The sequence below is a fragment of the Argiope bruennichi genome, chromosome 5 (genome assembly GCF_947563725.1).
Source record: "Argiope bruennichi chromosome 5, qqArgBrue1.1, whole genome shotgun sequence".
NCBI lineage: Eukaryota > Metazoa > Arthropoda > Arachnida > Araneae > Araneidae > Argiope > Argiope bruennichi.
The window spans coordinates 22322403-22339882 of record NC_079155.1 but is presented as its reverse complement, the minus strand read 5'-3'; the positions used below and the strand labels follow the sequence as shown (position 1 = coordinate 22339882).

At 29.2% G+C, this 17480-nt stretch overlaps 1 protein-coding gene across 3 annotated transcripts in view; it reads right to left on the bottom strand.

Moving 5' to 3' along the window:
• The window catches only part of LOC129968917 (SEC14-like protein 2), a 44128-nt gene that overhangs the window by 14679 nt on the left and 11969 nt on the right, over nucleotides 1-17480 (bottom strand). For all 3 annotated transcript variants that reach the window (XR_008784446.1, XM_056083261.1, XM_056083262.1), the window contains exons 2-9: nucleotides 14922-14993; nucleotides 12761-12836; nucleotides 12566-12609; nucleotides 9850-9912; nucleotides 7592-7685; nucleotides 5354-5451; nucleotides 3908-3980; nucleotides 548-628 (exon numbers count right to left, since the gene is read on the bottom strand). Coding sequence is in view for 2 of the 3 variants with exons in the window: in XM_056083261.1 (XP_055939236.1) it covers nucleotides 548-628; nucleotides 3908-3980; nucleotides 5354-5451; nucleotides 7592-7685; nucleotides 9850-9912; nucleotides 12566-12609; nucleotides 12761-12836; nucleotides 14922-14963 (571 nt within the window). In the remaining variant the exon portion in view is untranslated. The remainder of the gene's footprint in view (nucleotides 1-547; nucleotides 629-3907; nucleotides 3981-5353; nucleotides 5452-7591; nucleotides 7686-9849; nucleotides 9913-12565; nucleotides 12610-12760; nucleotides 12837-14921; nucleotides 14994-17480) is intronic.

The following is a 17480-nucleotide window of genomic DNA, read 5'->3' as shown; positions in this document are numbered from 1 at the left end:
CTGGTTTAAATTATTTATTATTGAAGATTGCTGTTCTTCTCTGTAATATAACTGGATGTGTAAAAACATATTATCATTCTTATTATTTGGAAATTTATTTCTTATTGTAATAAACTACATTTCCTTTTGAATCAGAGAATTTTTATTGAATAATCTTCTGAAATATTTATAAATTATGAAAAAAAAAAATATTCTGCTGTACTCAGAAAACTTCAGTACTGAGAGATTCCATTTTTTTTTGTACTCATATTAAGAAAAATGTTTGACTTTGAAGTTTAATCTCTTTCATTTTAAATTAAAGTTTAAATTTTAGCGGAGATTACAAAAAAATTGTGGAAAAACGTTGTATAGTGAACAGAATGATACAAGGCTTCTAAAATAATATGAATTATATCAGTATCAAAATTTGAAGCTTTAAAATATTTTGCTGTGGAAGACATTAAGACCAAACTGCATAAAATATCTAATAGCAAAATTTAGTCATCTATTATTTGGGAGATCCTCGTAGTCAAAGGAGCTAGTAGTAAAATAAAACTGTTTTACTTACCATTGATGACCGTTAGGACACTTATTGATTCAGGGTAATTGTCTAAATACATTTTCAGAATATAAATTGCATTCTGTAGACCTAAAAAATGAGAAATGTGAAAAAAAAATGAACAAACATTTAGAAAAAATTCTATTCAACAAGAATTGTGAGGATATTTATAGTTAACCAATACGATGTTTGATAATGTAAAATTAGATAGAAATTGAAAACTAAACTTATTTGTGGAAAATACACTATGTCAAATAAATTAGTGATTCAGAGAATATGTTCTTTTTTCTGCAGCAATAATGTTGAAATACAAAACAATTAGTGTTTTATAAAAATGTTCCAATAAAAAAATATCGCAAATGAAAAAGAAAATATTAATTGTTTTTCATAAGCTTTTTGAGTTACTGGAACTAAAGAGTTTCTTTTTAAGATTAATAAAAACTATTTTTCTTTTTTGACGTGGAAGAACCATAAAAATGGAAAGCTTAAAGTATTGTTTCAGAAGTATATCGATAGAAAATAAGTTTCCCAAGACCAAAAACAGAAAGAGACATTGCTATATGATAATATTTCTTTTTTTAGATGTAGCATTCAATACTTTATTTTTAGATATATTAACAACTGAATTTGAGATATTTGCCCTAACGTGAAACTTACTGTGTCCTTTTTTAATTGTTAAAATCTGTTTTCTAGAATAAGGACCAAAGAATATGTGAGTAATTTTAGTTGCATCTGTGTCTTGAGTGCATACTACAACATAATTTACATAGCACATAAAACTTCAGAAATAATAAAATTAATAAAAAATGTATTTGGGAAAAAGGGCATAAGAATTTTTTGTAATAATGTAATCTGATAAAGTTTGAATATCTGATGGAATTGGCTGGGTTTCTCAATTCTCAAGCAATGGTTTTGCATAAGCAGCTGTCTCACTTTCTCAAGACTCTTACCAATGAGGAATGTCTATCTAACCTGGTCCTCAGAGTGAATAATGTGAGCTCTGTGACTCTTAAACGATAGTTTTCTATAAGCATCTGCCACACCAGTTTCAAAACGCTCAGTAATGAGGTATGTCTTCCCAACCTGGTTCCCAGAGTGAACATTTTCAACTCTGTTACTCTCAAATGATGGTTTCCTATACAGCAGCATCTTCTCAATATTCTCAGTAATAAGCAATGCCTCTCCAATCTGGTCCTCTATAACTCTCAAATGATAGTGTTCTATAAACAGCTTCCTCACTGAGGAATTAGCAATGAGGAATGTCTCCCAACCCTGTCCCTCTGAGTGAACATTTTCAGCTCTGTTACTCTCAAATGATGGTTTCCTATAAAACAGCATCTTCTCAATATTCTCAGCAACGAAAAATTCCTCTCCAATCTGGTCCTCAGAGGGAACATTGTGAACTCTATAACTCTCAAATCATAGTGTTCTATAAACAGCTTCCTCACTGAGGAATCAACAATGAGGAATGTCTCCCAAACCTGTTCCTCTGAGTGAACATTTTCAGCTCTGTTACTCTCAAATGATGGTTTCCTATAAAACAGCATCTTCTCAATATTCTCAGCAACGAAAAATTCCTCTCCAATCTGGTCCTTAGAGGGAACATTGTGAACTCTATAACTCTCAAATCATAGTGTTCTATAAACAGCTTCCTCACTGAGGAATCAACAATGAGGAATGTCTCCCAAACCTGTTCCTCTGAGTGAACATTTTCAGCTCTGTTACTCTCAAATGATGGTTTCCTATAAAACAGCATCTTCTCAATATTCTCAGCAACGAAAAATTCCTCTCCAATCTGGTCCTCAGAGGGAACATTGTGAACTCTATAACTCTCAAATCATAGTGTTCTATAAACAGCTTCCTCACTGAGGAATCAGCAATGAGGAATGTCTCCCAAACCTGTTCCTCTGAGTGAACATTTTCAGCTCTGTTACTCTCAAATGATGGTTTCCTATACAGCAGCATCTTCTCAATATTCTCAGCAATGAGAAATGCCTCTCCAATCTGGTCCTCAGAGGGAACATTGTGAACTCTATAACTCTCAAACGATAGTGGTCTCTAAACAGCTCCCTCACTGAGGAATTAGCAATGAGGAATGTCTCCCAAACTTGTTCCTCTGAGTGAACACTTTGATCTTTGTAACTCTCAAGCGATAGTTCTCTGCACACAACTGCATCATCGCTTCATAAGATTTTCAGTAATGATGGCTGTTTCCCTATCGAGCTGAACTATGGATATTATTCTGAACTTTGGAATTCAAAATGTCTCCCAGAATGGGCATTTTGAGCTCTGTAATTCCATAACTACCAAGCAATGATTCTCTTAAACGAGCTATCTCACTTTCTTAACGAAGCTCTCAGTATTGAGAAATTCTTATTTAATACACTTCTCAGAATGAACATTTTGAAAACTTTCCTATAATTACTTACATTATCCTCTTGTTCATGACATCCTGTATTTAAACCTGATACTGCTGACTATGAATTGCAATCAGTACTAATTTTTGCTCTTTCAAAAATATTATCAATGATATATTCCTGATATTGATGAGAAGAAAAATAAGTGAAAAGATTTTCTATCGCTGTAATTGTGATGTTAATAGAGATCGAAACTGTCACATATGATAAATTATTTAGACATGCCCATTTAGAAACACGCTTAATTTCCCGCTAAAATAAGTTTTCGCGGGAAATCTATCATCTTATAGCAGTGGGTGAAGAAAAGTATAGGTGAAAATTGGAACAGTGGGTGGAGAAAGTATAAGGAAAAGAAATTACAGTATGGTCATTTCCTATATCTCTTCAAAAACGAAATTTTAATTCAAAATGTTAAAATGTATATTTTTCAAATATATATTTGATATAAAATTTTAGATATTAAGTATGCTTTGCTCATCAGAGTAGTGATTCTTATTTTGATGGGTGAGAGCTTTAGATAGCACATTTATAGGATTTGCTAAAGTTTAAGGATTATTGCTTTAATGTAAGTCCGTTCAAATTTATAGCTTGTTCGATTTTATACCAAAATGATAATAAGTTTGAGTTGATGCTAGAAACAATAGAAACATTTGCCAGCATCTCGTTTTAAAAACTGTTGCACCACAAAAATTAAAAAAAAAAAAATTAAACTGTTGTGCCAAAAAAATAATAAAAACTGTCTTTTTCCAGACTTACAAGGGTAGGGCGCGGCTTGAGAAATTCAGCTGGGGTTCTTTATAGCATATCCTTAAAGGATAGTGAATCTTTATTCATTATTATTATTAATACAAATTAATAATTATTATAATTAATTATATATTAATTATTATTTATTAATTATAAATTTAAAGGAAGAAAATGCTTACGTAATACATAGAAAAATAATGCTTACTTTTCATATTTACAGCATTTGCATATGTCATGCCCTCAAAGTCATAAATATCATAAAATATTCGTTTTCCAAGCTGAAAAATCAAAATTAAAATAATTACAGAGTTAATAATGGGCCAGAATATGATTCATATTCTGTATGTTGAAACTATCTTCCGATTAGTTATTGATTGTTCAGTAAAGGTAGTAAAAGCCGATTAGTTGTTGATTATTCAGAATTTAAAAAGTGAGTCTATCTCACTTTTTAAAAGTCCAAATCTATCGATTATTATACTGAGATATCAAAAAAAGCAAATTTATTAAATACTGTAGTAAAAAACATAATATGTTTTAATAGATTTAAGAAACAAATCATTACAATTTTTGATTTGCGAATGAAATCATACCTAAATATATGCATTGGTGACCAATTCTCAGTTATTCAAAAATATGACGAATTTCTTATTCCATTCTTATTTTTAGGGTGAAAGAAATTGGGTTTCAATCAACTCTGTTTCTGTTATATTTATAAGGTAAATGTTTCTGGCGAGAAATCATTAATTTGATTCTTTTGTTATTTAACAAATTTCAAGCATCAAAATAAAAACAGAAATAAAACGCTAATGAAGAAACATGGAATATTCTTCAAGCTGTGGAATAGAATATTCTAAAACGGGTTTAGTTAATATTAGGAAAGAACCTAAAAGAATTTTTTTGAGGCAAATGGATGTCTGAGTTAATTCTCTCTAGTATGCGACACACGTTAAAGAAAGAAATTATTTGAAACTTTATTTTCAATGGAAAATGAATTTTATAGTTTCGTATTCAACAATCTTTATATCTAGAATTTAAAAAAAAGCTAGTAAAAAGCATTAAAAATAATATAAAAATCGAACAAAATAAAATTTTTTAAATAAAAATAGGCGAAAATGACACATTGAAGGTTTTTAGAAATGAAGAATTGAACAGTGAACTTTTTTCAGTTAAAATGAATTGTAAAGATCAAAACTGAAAAAAAAAATCATGGAAGCATTACTTTAATATAACATTTCAATCTGATTGTACAAAATCTAATCATATTCGACATTTTACAATTTTGATTACACGGTTTTGCAGAAGTCAATGGTTTTCAGTTAATAGCAGAAATTTTGGAATAAAAACTCTTATATTCAGTGATTTCCTTAAAGCTTTCCCTCTAGAGAAGATTATTTGGGCTTTAATTGCTTTCAAGCTTTGATGTGTACAATATACATATTAAGGAATTTGTTCATTTTTGTACAGTCATTTAATATTTTACAATTTTTTCAAATTTCTCTTTTAAAATATATTTTCATTTATCAGCTAATGGGTTTTTATCTAGACATATAAAATTAAAATATTACTCCAAAAATCGTTATAAAATTGTTAATGAATCGTTTCATTCTAAAATATTGATTCCTGTCGTAAAGCAGGAATTTGAGTTCGATACCTTATTTCCACCAGTCTTGAACACCATATCTTTATCATATTCCATACAAAAAGCACAATACTTCGCGAAATCCATTTTCTTTGTTGCATTCCAAAGACCTGAAAGTCATATGAATTTTTTTAAAAAATTATATCAGACGGTTACCAACACAGGGAAAACATATTTTAATGATAAAATAAGCAAGATTTAAATTTTTGTAAGCAACGGAATAAGACAAAATTAAAAAAAAAAGATAGCGTCTGTATATAGAAACATAGATTATAAGATCAATGTGAAAACCGTGAGGGCAATATACTTTAATAAAAATCTATTGTGAATAAATCATTACACATTCAAATAAATTCACGACTGAGATGTCCTGAATGCATATAGATTCGATAAAAATTAAAATTAACTAGTTACTTTGCCAATTTCACTCAAATTTCGCGCATATGCTCTCAAATAGTTAGTGTTTCAGCTTCTTTGGGAGGAAAAAATATTGCTGCGCATTAATCTATTTATTTTTTAGCATGCTCAACATCTAAGGGATAATAAAGCCATTTGTAACATGTCGTGACTCTGACATGTAACTAATTTTACTAGACTGCGCAGTATGATTTAGCTGCGTTGTAAACGAAGCTTCTGCTGCTTCTACTGCACTTAAAGCATTTCGGCAGATTGAAGGTTCATGTACAATTACAAATCTTCGAAAAATGATATTGCAATTTGAAGAGAACAGAATATTCGCTGCTATACCTGGACGAGTCAGCAAACCAACTTGACTGCAAGAAGTTGAAGACTGCAACTGTATTACTGGAGGAGGAAATGCACATGGTAGCAATGGTACACGCGCAATATCAAGGGATGTGGACATGTCATATAAGACAGTGTGGAGAATCCTGAGAAACGTTCTCATCTATTTAAGATATTCCATATTTAGCAATCACTTTCTGGTAATAACGACTGGAAAACATTTGCTTTAATGTCCATTGCTTGGATGGATGTGGAACATGAAGGATCATGACAATGTAATGATTACGATAATTTTCAATTGAAGGACGCTGTAAACACACTTAACTATTGTACTTGGTCTTACACAAACTCAAGGTTCATCAAGAAATTCCAATGGATACTCCAAAAGTCATAATGTGCTGTAGCTTCTCCTCTTTTTTGTTATTGGTCCTTATTTCTTTAAAAAAAGCATGGTCTTGAAATAATGATATGCTCTGTTATAGCCTCCAGTGTGCATTGAACATTGATGCTTCATACCTGAGTTGTTCATACTTTAAACTGAGAAATTGTCTTTATATTACAATCTTCATGTCTGATGGCGCATGCACTTTCATACGTTGCATTGTCTGTTCAAGTTTTCATACAAATAAATGCTTTTGGATGATAGAGTGATTAGTTGGTCATATTCAATATCTTGGCTGCTTCGGCTTCATCTAAGCATCTGTACTGTGCTAGCAAAAATTCAGGATCCCATCCATACTGTCATCCTTTTTCATTTGTGCAAAACATGGATTGTTTCAAAATCAATCCAAAGAAGTCTCCAAGTAATAAGTTTTTTCCGTTGAAATCTTGGTAAATAATAATAAAAAAATAATACATTTTATGGCAGATTTAAAAATAGGAATTGAATTCTAATATATTTATAATACTTCTCTGTATACACTCGGCCAGTTATAAGACGGCCAGTTGGTAGCGCATGCTTAGAAAGGCTGAAAAATGCTGCTCTGTCCATGGCAAGTGCTTGTTCCGACGGGGCAACAACATGGCGCTATATTGTATTTCTTTTCTTACTGCACATGTAGAAATTAGTTTAATTTTTTTCGTGAAAAAATTGATTACTCATCATAGATGAATTCCGAAATTTTTTCTCTTTGTTCTTTCGGATGAAAGGTTGTGTTTTTTTCCCATTTTATGTGCCATTTTTTTTCTATAGTTTTCCAAATTTAAGTATGTTGACCTTTTTTTTTATTTTACCATGTTTTTTTGTATAAATATCCATCATTTTAATACGATACAAAGTGAAAAAGGAAAATTTAAAAATGCCAATATTGACAAGTATCAAATACCTGAGTCTATCTTATGAAATTGTGGCAAACATAAATCAGTCCCTTTCTGCGCATGCTTGTCTTACTGGCTGTCTTATAACTGGCCATGTTTAAACCCACCTTATCTGTAAGTATAAAAACTAATGTCTAAAAATCTATAACATTAATAAGGGCCCGAGAAATTTATAAAAGGTATACGTACCTTTCGCATCTATCCTACCAGTATCTAAAATTCGAACGGCGCATCCTTCTTTGTTAAGGCATACGTAGCTTGTAGGGACATATTTGAGAAAAACCTTAAAGAAGACATGTGGATTTAATAACTCAGATGAAACTGTAGTTAATTAAGCTATGCATATGTTGAAATTTCATTTCTGATCATTACTTAAATATCTGGTTGAGTTTTCAGGCTTTGGTTAGTCAAAAATGTCACAATGAATAGATGTTAACCCTCTGTTTTGTAATGGAATTTATCTCGAGTTACACATGTGCCATTATTTTTACAGGACAAGAATAATGGCACTATTTTTCTTTATATTTTTGCATGTCTGCTATTCCTAAAGACTGGAAAATTGTTTTTTCTAAGAGATTCACAATCTAGATATTTTACCGCTCATAAAAATATTAAATCCCTGAATGGTATCATAAATGACTACAGTATTTTGCCCTCAAAGGTTCTGAATAACCAGATACTGCGACAGCACTGGCTGAAGCTACAGTCGAATTCGAATAGACCTCATTTTTCACAGTTCAACCCACCCATTGAAGACAGGTACCGTATTTGGTAGCAGGTAGTTACTCCTCACTATTTTTGTACCCATCATGGAAGTGAGAACCAATCGCCATACCAGAAGCTTCTCGCCTCCAAGATTCCCTAAATGGTGTAAAATTATAGTTCAAAATGACTTTCAAGTTTCTCTTAAGGTCTCATAATGTTGTTTTTTTCTTCTAAGATTTTAATATTTATGCCCAATCTCATATTTCCTTGAATGGCAGCTTTTACTATGGTAACAAAGGATAAAATTTCATCTTTCGTTTATTATCAGGGACAAATAGAGAAATGTTGGGGTTTTTCCTTTTGGATGTCAGGTTGAAGGATGAGGTTGTTTGGGATTTTTGTTTGTTGGTGAGGTGGTTTCTCTCGTAAATGATATATTAAGTAGATTTTTACCGAAAGACTACCTATTTCAATGGTTCTCATGACAAGACATGTACCATCATTGGTACATGTCTTCTTCATTTCTTCAGCGATCAGGGCCCTAAGAACCTAAAACCACTCGACGCATCTATATATGCGTAGAACGCTTTGTTCATGTTATCTTGTAAACAGAATAAGTAAAATAATTTTATTTGGATTTTAACTGGCTTGGAATATGTTGTTAGAAATGTAAAATTCTCAGACGAGTTCGTCAATGGCCCATCTAGTTCAAAGGGGGTGGAAATGGTGGGGGATTGAAGTTTTCTTTTCACTATAACTTTTTTAATATTGATGATAGAAAAATATATCGAATTAGTCAATTTAGAGCCTCATTATGGTGAACAACTTTTGTATTTAATGTGTTTGGATGATTGCAATGTCTTAGAAGTTAGGGACTGAGCTTTAATTTTAACTGCTTCTATAAGATTAATAATCTATGTTGCCAGAGAGTAACTTAAATGTAAATGTTTCTATCTTTTCATTCTAGTTTGCCGAAAGGAGTTTTTTATATTTAATGACGTCACAAATGTGAGTATATCAAAAACACAATCTAATCCTAGTTCCGAAGGGTAGAAAACATTTAGTGATGTTCTTTCTGAATTACCAGACATACAAAACTGTTGAAAATATATAAATTTCAAAAATAGCAATTTCGATTTGAGATTTTTTTTTTTTTTTTTTTTTTTTTTTTTTACGAAATTCTTAATTTTTTTTAAAAATTTCCCCTTTCAATTTGTATGGAAGAGTACATTTACATGATACATATGTATATATCTTGCTTTTTCCATATTCTTATTTAAAAGAAAAAATACGATCTGCTTTTTTTAAATGTTAACATCCTCTTCATATAAACTAAAATAGTTGTAATTATTGACAATAAAGAATAAAAAACATCATTTTTTGATCACACATTCGCTTATTTTCTTTACCAATAACTGGCTTAAAATTTTGAATAGATTAGCGGAGAATAAAAGGAGATAATTTGAATTATTAACTTGTTAATTAACTAGAATACTTCAAGGGCTTTCATATCTTATACTCTTTCACTTATTTAATCTATTTTAAATTTCATTGGCGGGTAATTGAAGTTATTGTAAAAAATAATTCAATTTCAGAAAAATACCAATGCGAAATTCAATGCAGAATCTCCCATACTTTGAAATGAAGTTGAATTTAATAAATTTACTATAATAGGGACTTTTATTAGGGTACCTAGAAATTTGCTAAAATTCATATATTAATATAATAAAATACAAGCTTACTTCTGGTGGTTCATAATCTGTTAGAATTGTATCGATTTGCATTTCTTTTCTCCAGGCGATATGCTGAAAAGTATGAGGAAAAAAGTTAATGTAAATAAAAAAAATTGAACCTATAATCTGAAACGTTATTGAATCGCTATTTTAATCTATGCAAAAACATTATTTATTTTATCCAATGTGTTTTTATAATTCTGTTTAACCAATATTCCTAAATCCTTCCAGCTTCATAAAATTATTACAAAATGATAGAAATTGAGATATTTCCATTAAACCCGAATAAAAGTCATACAAGAAAGTTCTGAAAAACAAATATTTTTGAAATGCAATTTGTTAAATTCTTTTGAATATACACTGAAGTGCCAGAAAAACGTGTGTAGGAGTGCTTATTCAACAAACGACGGAGCTATACAAAAACCCATGTAGCCTGACATGATGTAGTCGGTAGCGCTTATGTTAGATGATGTCTTGCAAAGCTGCTATATTGGGTCTTGTTATCAATATTTCAGCGATTTTGAATGGAACGTTAGACCGATACAATACAGATGGGACATACCATCTTCGAGGAATTGATGAAATTTGAATTTTTGAATGCGGCATTTCAGGAATGTACCATGAAAATCGAATATCCGGGAATACATCAAATCGCCGACATCGGTTCGATTGGAAAAAAGATCTTGAAGGAGCGAAACCAATGGTGACTTATGAGAATCCTTAAATGAGATTGACGAGCAATACTTCCTTAAATTGCATTTGATTTCAATGCTGGAGCTTCAACAAGTGTCAGCGTGCGAGCTATTCAACAAACCATCATTAATAAGGATTTTTGGTGTCAAAAGTCCACTCGTGTATTATTTTGAATGCACGGCATATGGCTTTATACCATTCTTGGGACCATCAACATCGCGAGTGGACTGTTAATAACACTTGAAACACGCTGCCTTTTTTGGAAAATTTTATTTCCAATTTATCAAGTGGATGGACGTGTTTAAGTATGGAGACAACCTCATGAATACAGGGACTTTATATGTCAAAAGAAAGTTTTTCAATCTGATGGAGTCACTGGGATAGTATTAAGTAGTTATGGTATTCTTGATATGTCAAGAGATGTATCTAACAAGTCACAGGTACGTAAGCACCCTGAATATTCGCTTGCATCCATTCATGCCCACTGTATATTCCGACGGATTTCGAGAATTACAACTGGACAGTGCGATAGCCCATATGTCAAGAGTTTCTACCTATGGGGTTCCAGGAATAATCCTCCCAGGCACTTCTATTAGTCTACTAAATCCCTAGATATGAGAATTATTGATCATAATTGTGATGCATCTGTCCAGAAGAGATTTCCATCACATCGCATTCCTATAGATTTGTGGACTGCACTGCGGAATTAATGATGTGAATTACCGTCAGTATACCTTCAGACATTTTCCAAGTCCATACCCCGTCGTTTTGTGGCTCTACATGACATCAGATAAGCACACGACTACTCGGAACCGCCACTAAGGCATGCGGATTAAACCTGACTGACCGGACCATAGCGAAAGCATTGCTAGAAACTAAGATTGAATCCTAAAGACCATCACCGGCGACGATAAAACCCTTCCCTAGGGAAGCACGTTCTGTCATCGGTAGGAGGTAACCGGTCCACTATTTCTGCACTCACTCGCGTGGCGAGAGCCAACCATCATGCCAGAAGCTTCTCCTCCGCATATTTAAGGTACTCCCTCGGTGGAAGATGATATTAAATATGTGTACCAGTTTTACTGGCTCTTCAGTGTGTATTAAGTGAGAGAGCGGACTCTTTGATTAAAGATTTCGAGAGTAATTAAGCAGCAAATGAATGGTAAAAGTCTATTGCATTAACAGTTGCATAATAAAGTTTTTAAATGTAGAAATATTGAAGATAAAAACTTTATAGAAACAAAGCTAAGATAATTGAAAAATTAATTTAAGAGCTTTAAAGACTTATAAAAAGGCTTTTATTTGGCATATTATATTCTGAAGGTATTGAAGACAACTGCCGTATAATGTCGGGGTGGGGGATGCACTCTGTCGAGAATTTTATTATGACCTTCAAGTATTTTCTGTCTCTTACCAGCGTTTATCTTATAAAGAGAATATTAAGAACACAGCATGAATAATAATTCAGAATATTCTGATATTGAGATTTGTAAAAATCTGATATCCTAATTTTTTACTAGCTAAAATTTTTTATATACATATTACACCAAACTGAACATACATTTGCATACAGAATTTTACCCTGAAGCTTATCACTTTCAGTTTTTGATTAGAGTGCTTATTTACAGTCATAAAACAGCACTGATATTCAAATAAAATTTTATTTATTCATTTTTATGTACTTAAACTTTCGATAACAAGGTTATAGTTAAATAAATAGAAATCTTACAGATAAGCTGGAGGAAGAAAAATGGAAGAAATAAAAATCTTCTAGCTACGTCAATATTAAAATGCAATTTTTAGAATGAAATTTATTTAAATTGGTGTAGTTTGTTCCTATATGCGTTTACTTTCAGAAATTGAAAAAAGAAATATACTTTTCATTGTATATGAAATAATGTTTAGAATTTTAACGACAAATCTTATCATACTGCTTTTTGTTATATATAGCTTTTACCAATTAAAGCTTTAAGACATATTAAAAGAAAACTTTGTTATTTGAGCTAAATAACAAAAAAAGAAATATTCTTACTTTTCTCAACATAGCTTCAGCTTCTACCAGATTAAAATCTCGCGCTAAAAATAATCAATATCATATTTTAAAAAAATTGTGCAAAAATATCCAAGTTTTTAAAATTTTTCAATGTATTTTTTAGTTTATAATGATACTGAAGATATTATATAAATTAAATGAAGATAAAAAGGATAAAGATAAAAAATGAATAACCTTTAGCAAAACGATGAAACAGTGATACATCTTCCAGCATCTTTGGAGTCACATCATTGATTGTTCTCTTCCTCAACTAAAAAAATTACATTTTGTGACTACGTTCAGGAGGAATTTTTTGAAAAACGTTCGAAAATAGTTACATTTTTGAATAATTGCATAAAAAAAGATTGAAAGAAAGATCTATGAAACCAAAATATACCACTTAAAAAACAAACTTTTTTAAAGATCCGAAAAAAAAGGCGTTTCTTTGGTTAAAAAGAGATATAAAGGGAAGAGATTTATCTAGAAAGAGATTACTAGAAAAGTTTAGAGATTTATCAAACGATTTGTTTAAAATTTTGTAGATTGCTTAAGAAATATATTATCTAATTCCTGGACTAAAAAATATTATATTTATATTCATTCTTTAAATATTCGACTAATAAATAATATGAGATTTTCAATTTTTTTCACACTGCGAAGCACTAAAGAAATAAAATATTTCTAAATAAATAGATTACTTATTACCTACTTTAGTTATTGCAGAATATATTGAGAAATTATTACAGCAAATCTGAGCAGAAACTATGCATTAGATTTTAATTTCTGAGAGTTTTCGTAAGAAAATTCTATCAAAGATGAGCATTTGAGAAACTAGCATCTAAAGATATAAAATAGCATTAAAATGTAATATAAAATATAAATATAAAAGTCAGTGAAACTCCCCAAAAATTCGTTTTTGATTTATAAAGAAACCTGGTTAAACATTAAGGATATTAAATTTAAAAAAAAAATCAAAATTTCTAAAAAAAAAAAAAAATTGATTTTTTTAGCATAGTCACCTGCCTTATCCAAATTATAAATAAGTAATTAGTAATTTGGTCTGAAAGAAAGAAATTCAACAAAATCACGAAAGTCATGAAATAGTAATGGTAACTTTCTTTCGCATATAATACTCATATTCTTAAGATTATTCGCGTTCAGGTACCTTAGAAGACTGCAACGCCTGAATTTCTAAATTAAGAAAAATTGCCTACCCTTCCAAAAGACGAATCTGAAATGACAGCCCTCATTCTTAAGGAGTGATATGCAGAAGAGGATCCCATCTAGTTGATAGTTATTAAAAAAAAATGTATATTTAGACACTCTCACCAACTTCAATACTTTGACTGATTTTTAACCTTTTAAAACTTTTCTTAGTGATAAATTATCAACCAACAATATTGCCAGTTTCGTACTACTAGAGTCCAACGGTGTGTTTAGTAAACAGTTTTAAACCATTTTTACACGTATTTATCATCACATAACTTAGAAATTTGCAAGATTTCTATGGAATTTTTTTCATAAATTATATGAGTGAATTTATAATGCAGTAATTAAAAAGTGTGTACTGATCTTTCCATTTCAGCTTAATACTTTCATATTATGCTTTAAAATATCAATAATGTATGTTAAAATATCATTTTATGAAACTATAATGGGATTGTACAACATAAATATTTATATTTTTAAAGTAAAAATACATCTATTTTTTTAATACTATTTCGAAATTCGTTATATTCGGGATTTAAAATATTTTGTTTTGGGGATTCAAATAATCCTGCTTATTTTTTTTAAGAAAGTTCAATAGAGTACGCGTCTTCTGTGTATTCTTTAGGTATCGAATGAAAAAGATTCACTAGCTTCGTACATCTAGTTTTGTTAAATTTTGCTCAAATATGAATTGCTGGAGAGCATAAAGGTCTACTGGTGTTTTAGAATCACTCATTATATTTCTAAAAATCATATTTAGCTATATAAATAATTTTATAATTGTTGCGTATACGATTTTATATAAACGATTAAAAAAATTTTGAAAATACGCAAACGATAAGTTAAAGAAATTCATTTCGAACTCTTTTATTTTGTAAAGCGTGAGTGTTATTTTGTCACTCAATCTAATTTGCCGAGCTCTATATCAGTTTTAAGGAATAAAGGTATTGGACGTTCCAGTATTTTGGTAATTAGAGAAGTTTTATTTGTAATTTGTCGATACTAAATGCTGGTGCAACAATAATAATGTGCAAATACTTAATTGTAATTTGATATGATGTTGTCTGTATACTGCTAAAAATAGAACTAAATGTAATAAGTTATATATTTATGCGTTTAATTAGAAATAGAAATGAATGTACATTACCTCTTCAACAACCTTCTTTTCTTCTTCTGTAAAAGTGTTCATTGTAGTATTGAGTAGCAGAAATAATGCATTCTAAAAAATGATTCAGGGTATTTATTATTAGTGTTAACCAATATCATAAAAAGAAGAATTAATGAATGTCATTTAATGCACACATTATTCTCAAACACACACATTATTCTTAAACACGCACATTATTCTTAAACACTGAATGTATTTCAAAAAGAAATCAAAGGTAAGAAACATGATATGCAAGAGGAAGGAAATGCAAATACATTGCTGTTAAAATAATGTCATTTTAATGTTCACTTTATTCTTAAACACACACATTATTCTTGCGCAGATTATTCTCAAATACTGAATGTGTTTTAAAAAGAAATCAAAGGTAAGAGACATGGTATACAAGAGAAAAGAAATGCGCAAACAAATACATTGCTGTTAAAATAATGTCATTTTAATGTTCACTTTATTCTTAAACAAACGCATTATTCTTGCGCAGATTATTCTCAAACACTGAATGTGTTTCAAAAAGAAATCAAAGGTAAGAGACATGGTATACAAGAGAAAAGAAATGCGTAAATAAATACATTGCTGCTAAAATAATTACCAATATCAGATTCAATGGATTAAATAAAATTTAAACCTTCGAATTGATATAAATATAGAATCCATTTTATACTTAGAGGGAAAGGGCACTGATTGGAAAACTGAGTTCGAAATGAGATTCTTTAGGATATTCATTCATTAAATATTAAAACGTAATAGCCAGCCAAATTCTGAAAATATCCATCTAACATTTAGCGTAGCTTATATATAATAACTTGTCTCGTGCTCAGTAGTCCGCATGTTTGATTATCTAGGTAATCGCTTGTTAAGTGTTCCCCTTTTTAATTCGTTTCAAAATTATTTAAATTAAATTAAAAACTAACAAATAGTTTTAATTAATATGTGTTCATTTTTTATTCAAAAAATAAAGGCCCATTCTTCTAATTCTTTAATTATAATTTAATTTTTACGAAAAAAAATTATAAATGTTAATTCAAAGTTATAAATAATTTAAATTACTATTATAAACTTAAAAATTAAAAAAAAATGCATTTTTATTTGTTCTAACCTGGCGAAGAAGAGTTTAGAACAAATTATTTGTTCTATACTTTATTAATATCGGATAATAAAGAATGTATCTTGTAGTTTATTAACTATGTTAGCGAACATTCTCGATATTAATAACTGAAACAAGTAGTATACTTTTTTTTAAAGTCAGTTCCTACTTTCGCAAGAATTGATCTCGCTTCCTTCACTTTCATATGAAAAATACTTTAAACCTTGCATTTTATCGATTGAGCTACTGCCTGTTGATTTCAATTTTCATTGCAAACTGCTAAAACTCTATGTTAATACTTTATTGAATACTTTAAATAAAGTATTAAACATCGAAAAAAACTCAAAATGAAAATCTATTTAAATAAACGATGGAAGGAAGAATTTATGCAAACACAAATTGCTCATTCAGCCAACAGAATATTTGCTATTGGATTCCTCCTGTTCCAAAACATGAGCAGTTTAATAAACGAAAGGCACTTTTAAACAAATCTGGTAAGATTTTCAATTCCTTTGGTCTTACATATATTTGCTTTGATTTTTTTTTCTCAAAATAAAAATTTCAGTTCAATATTTCAATAATAATTATAATATTCAATAATAATAATAATAAATAATAATAATAATCAATAATAATAATAATAATAATAATAATAATAATCAATAATAATAATAATAAAATATAATAATAATAATAAAATATAATAATATTTACTAATGAAAATAATATAATAATAAAATTTAGTAGTAATTGCATTATAATACTATAATTATTTCAATAAGAATTCAAAATGAAAAAATATCCAGAGTTACCAAGCGAGTCACTTATGATATAACTGTAAAAAAAAATACTTTCTTTTATTTTTTTTTCTTTAAATAATTCAATAATTTCAATCCAATACGATTCAATTCAACAATACCACAATTATACTCAATAATAATTTAATGATATAATAATAGTATTCAATAATAATTCAATAATTTCAATTCAGTAATAATATCCAATAATAATTCAATCATATAATAATAATATGCAATCATATAATAATCATATGCAATGATATAATAATAATATTCAATAATAATTCAATAATTTCGATCCAATAATTAAATAATGATATTCAATACTTTCAATCCAATAATCCAATAATGATATTTAATAATAATTCAATGGTGTAATAATAATATTCAGTAATAATTCAATGATATAATAATAATATTCAATAAGAAATCATTATATAATAATAATATACAAAAAAAAAAATTAAATAATTTCAGCAATAATCCAAAAATTCAACAATAATATTTAATATCAATGATATAATAACAACATTCAACAATAATGAAATAATTTCAATAATAATCCAGTAATTCAATAATAAAATTTGATAATAATTCAATGATATAATAATAATATTCAACACTAATTTAATAATTTAAATAAAATTTAAGAATTAA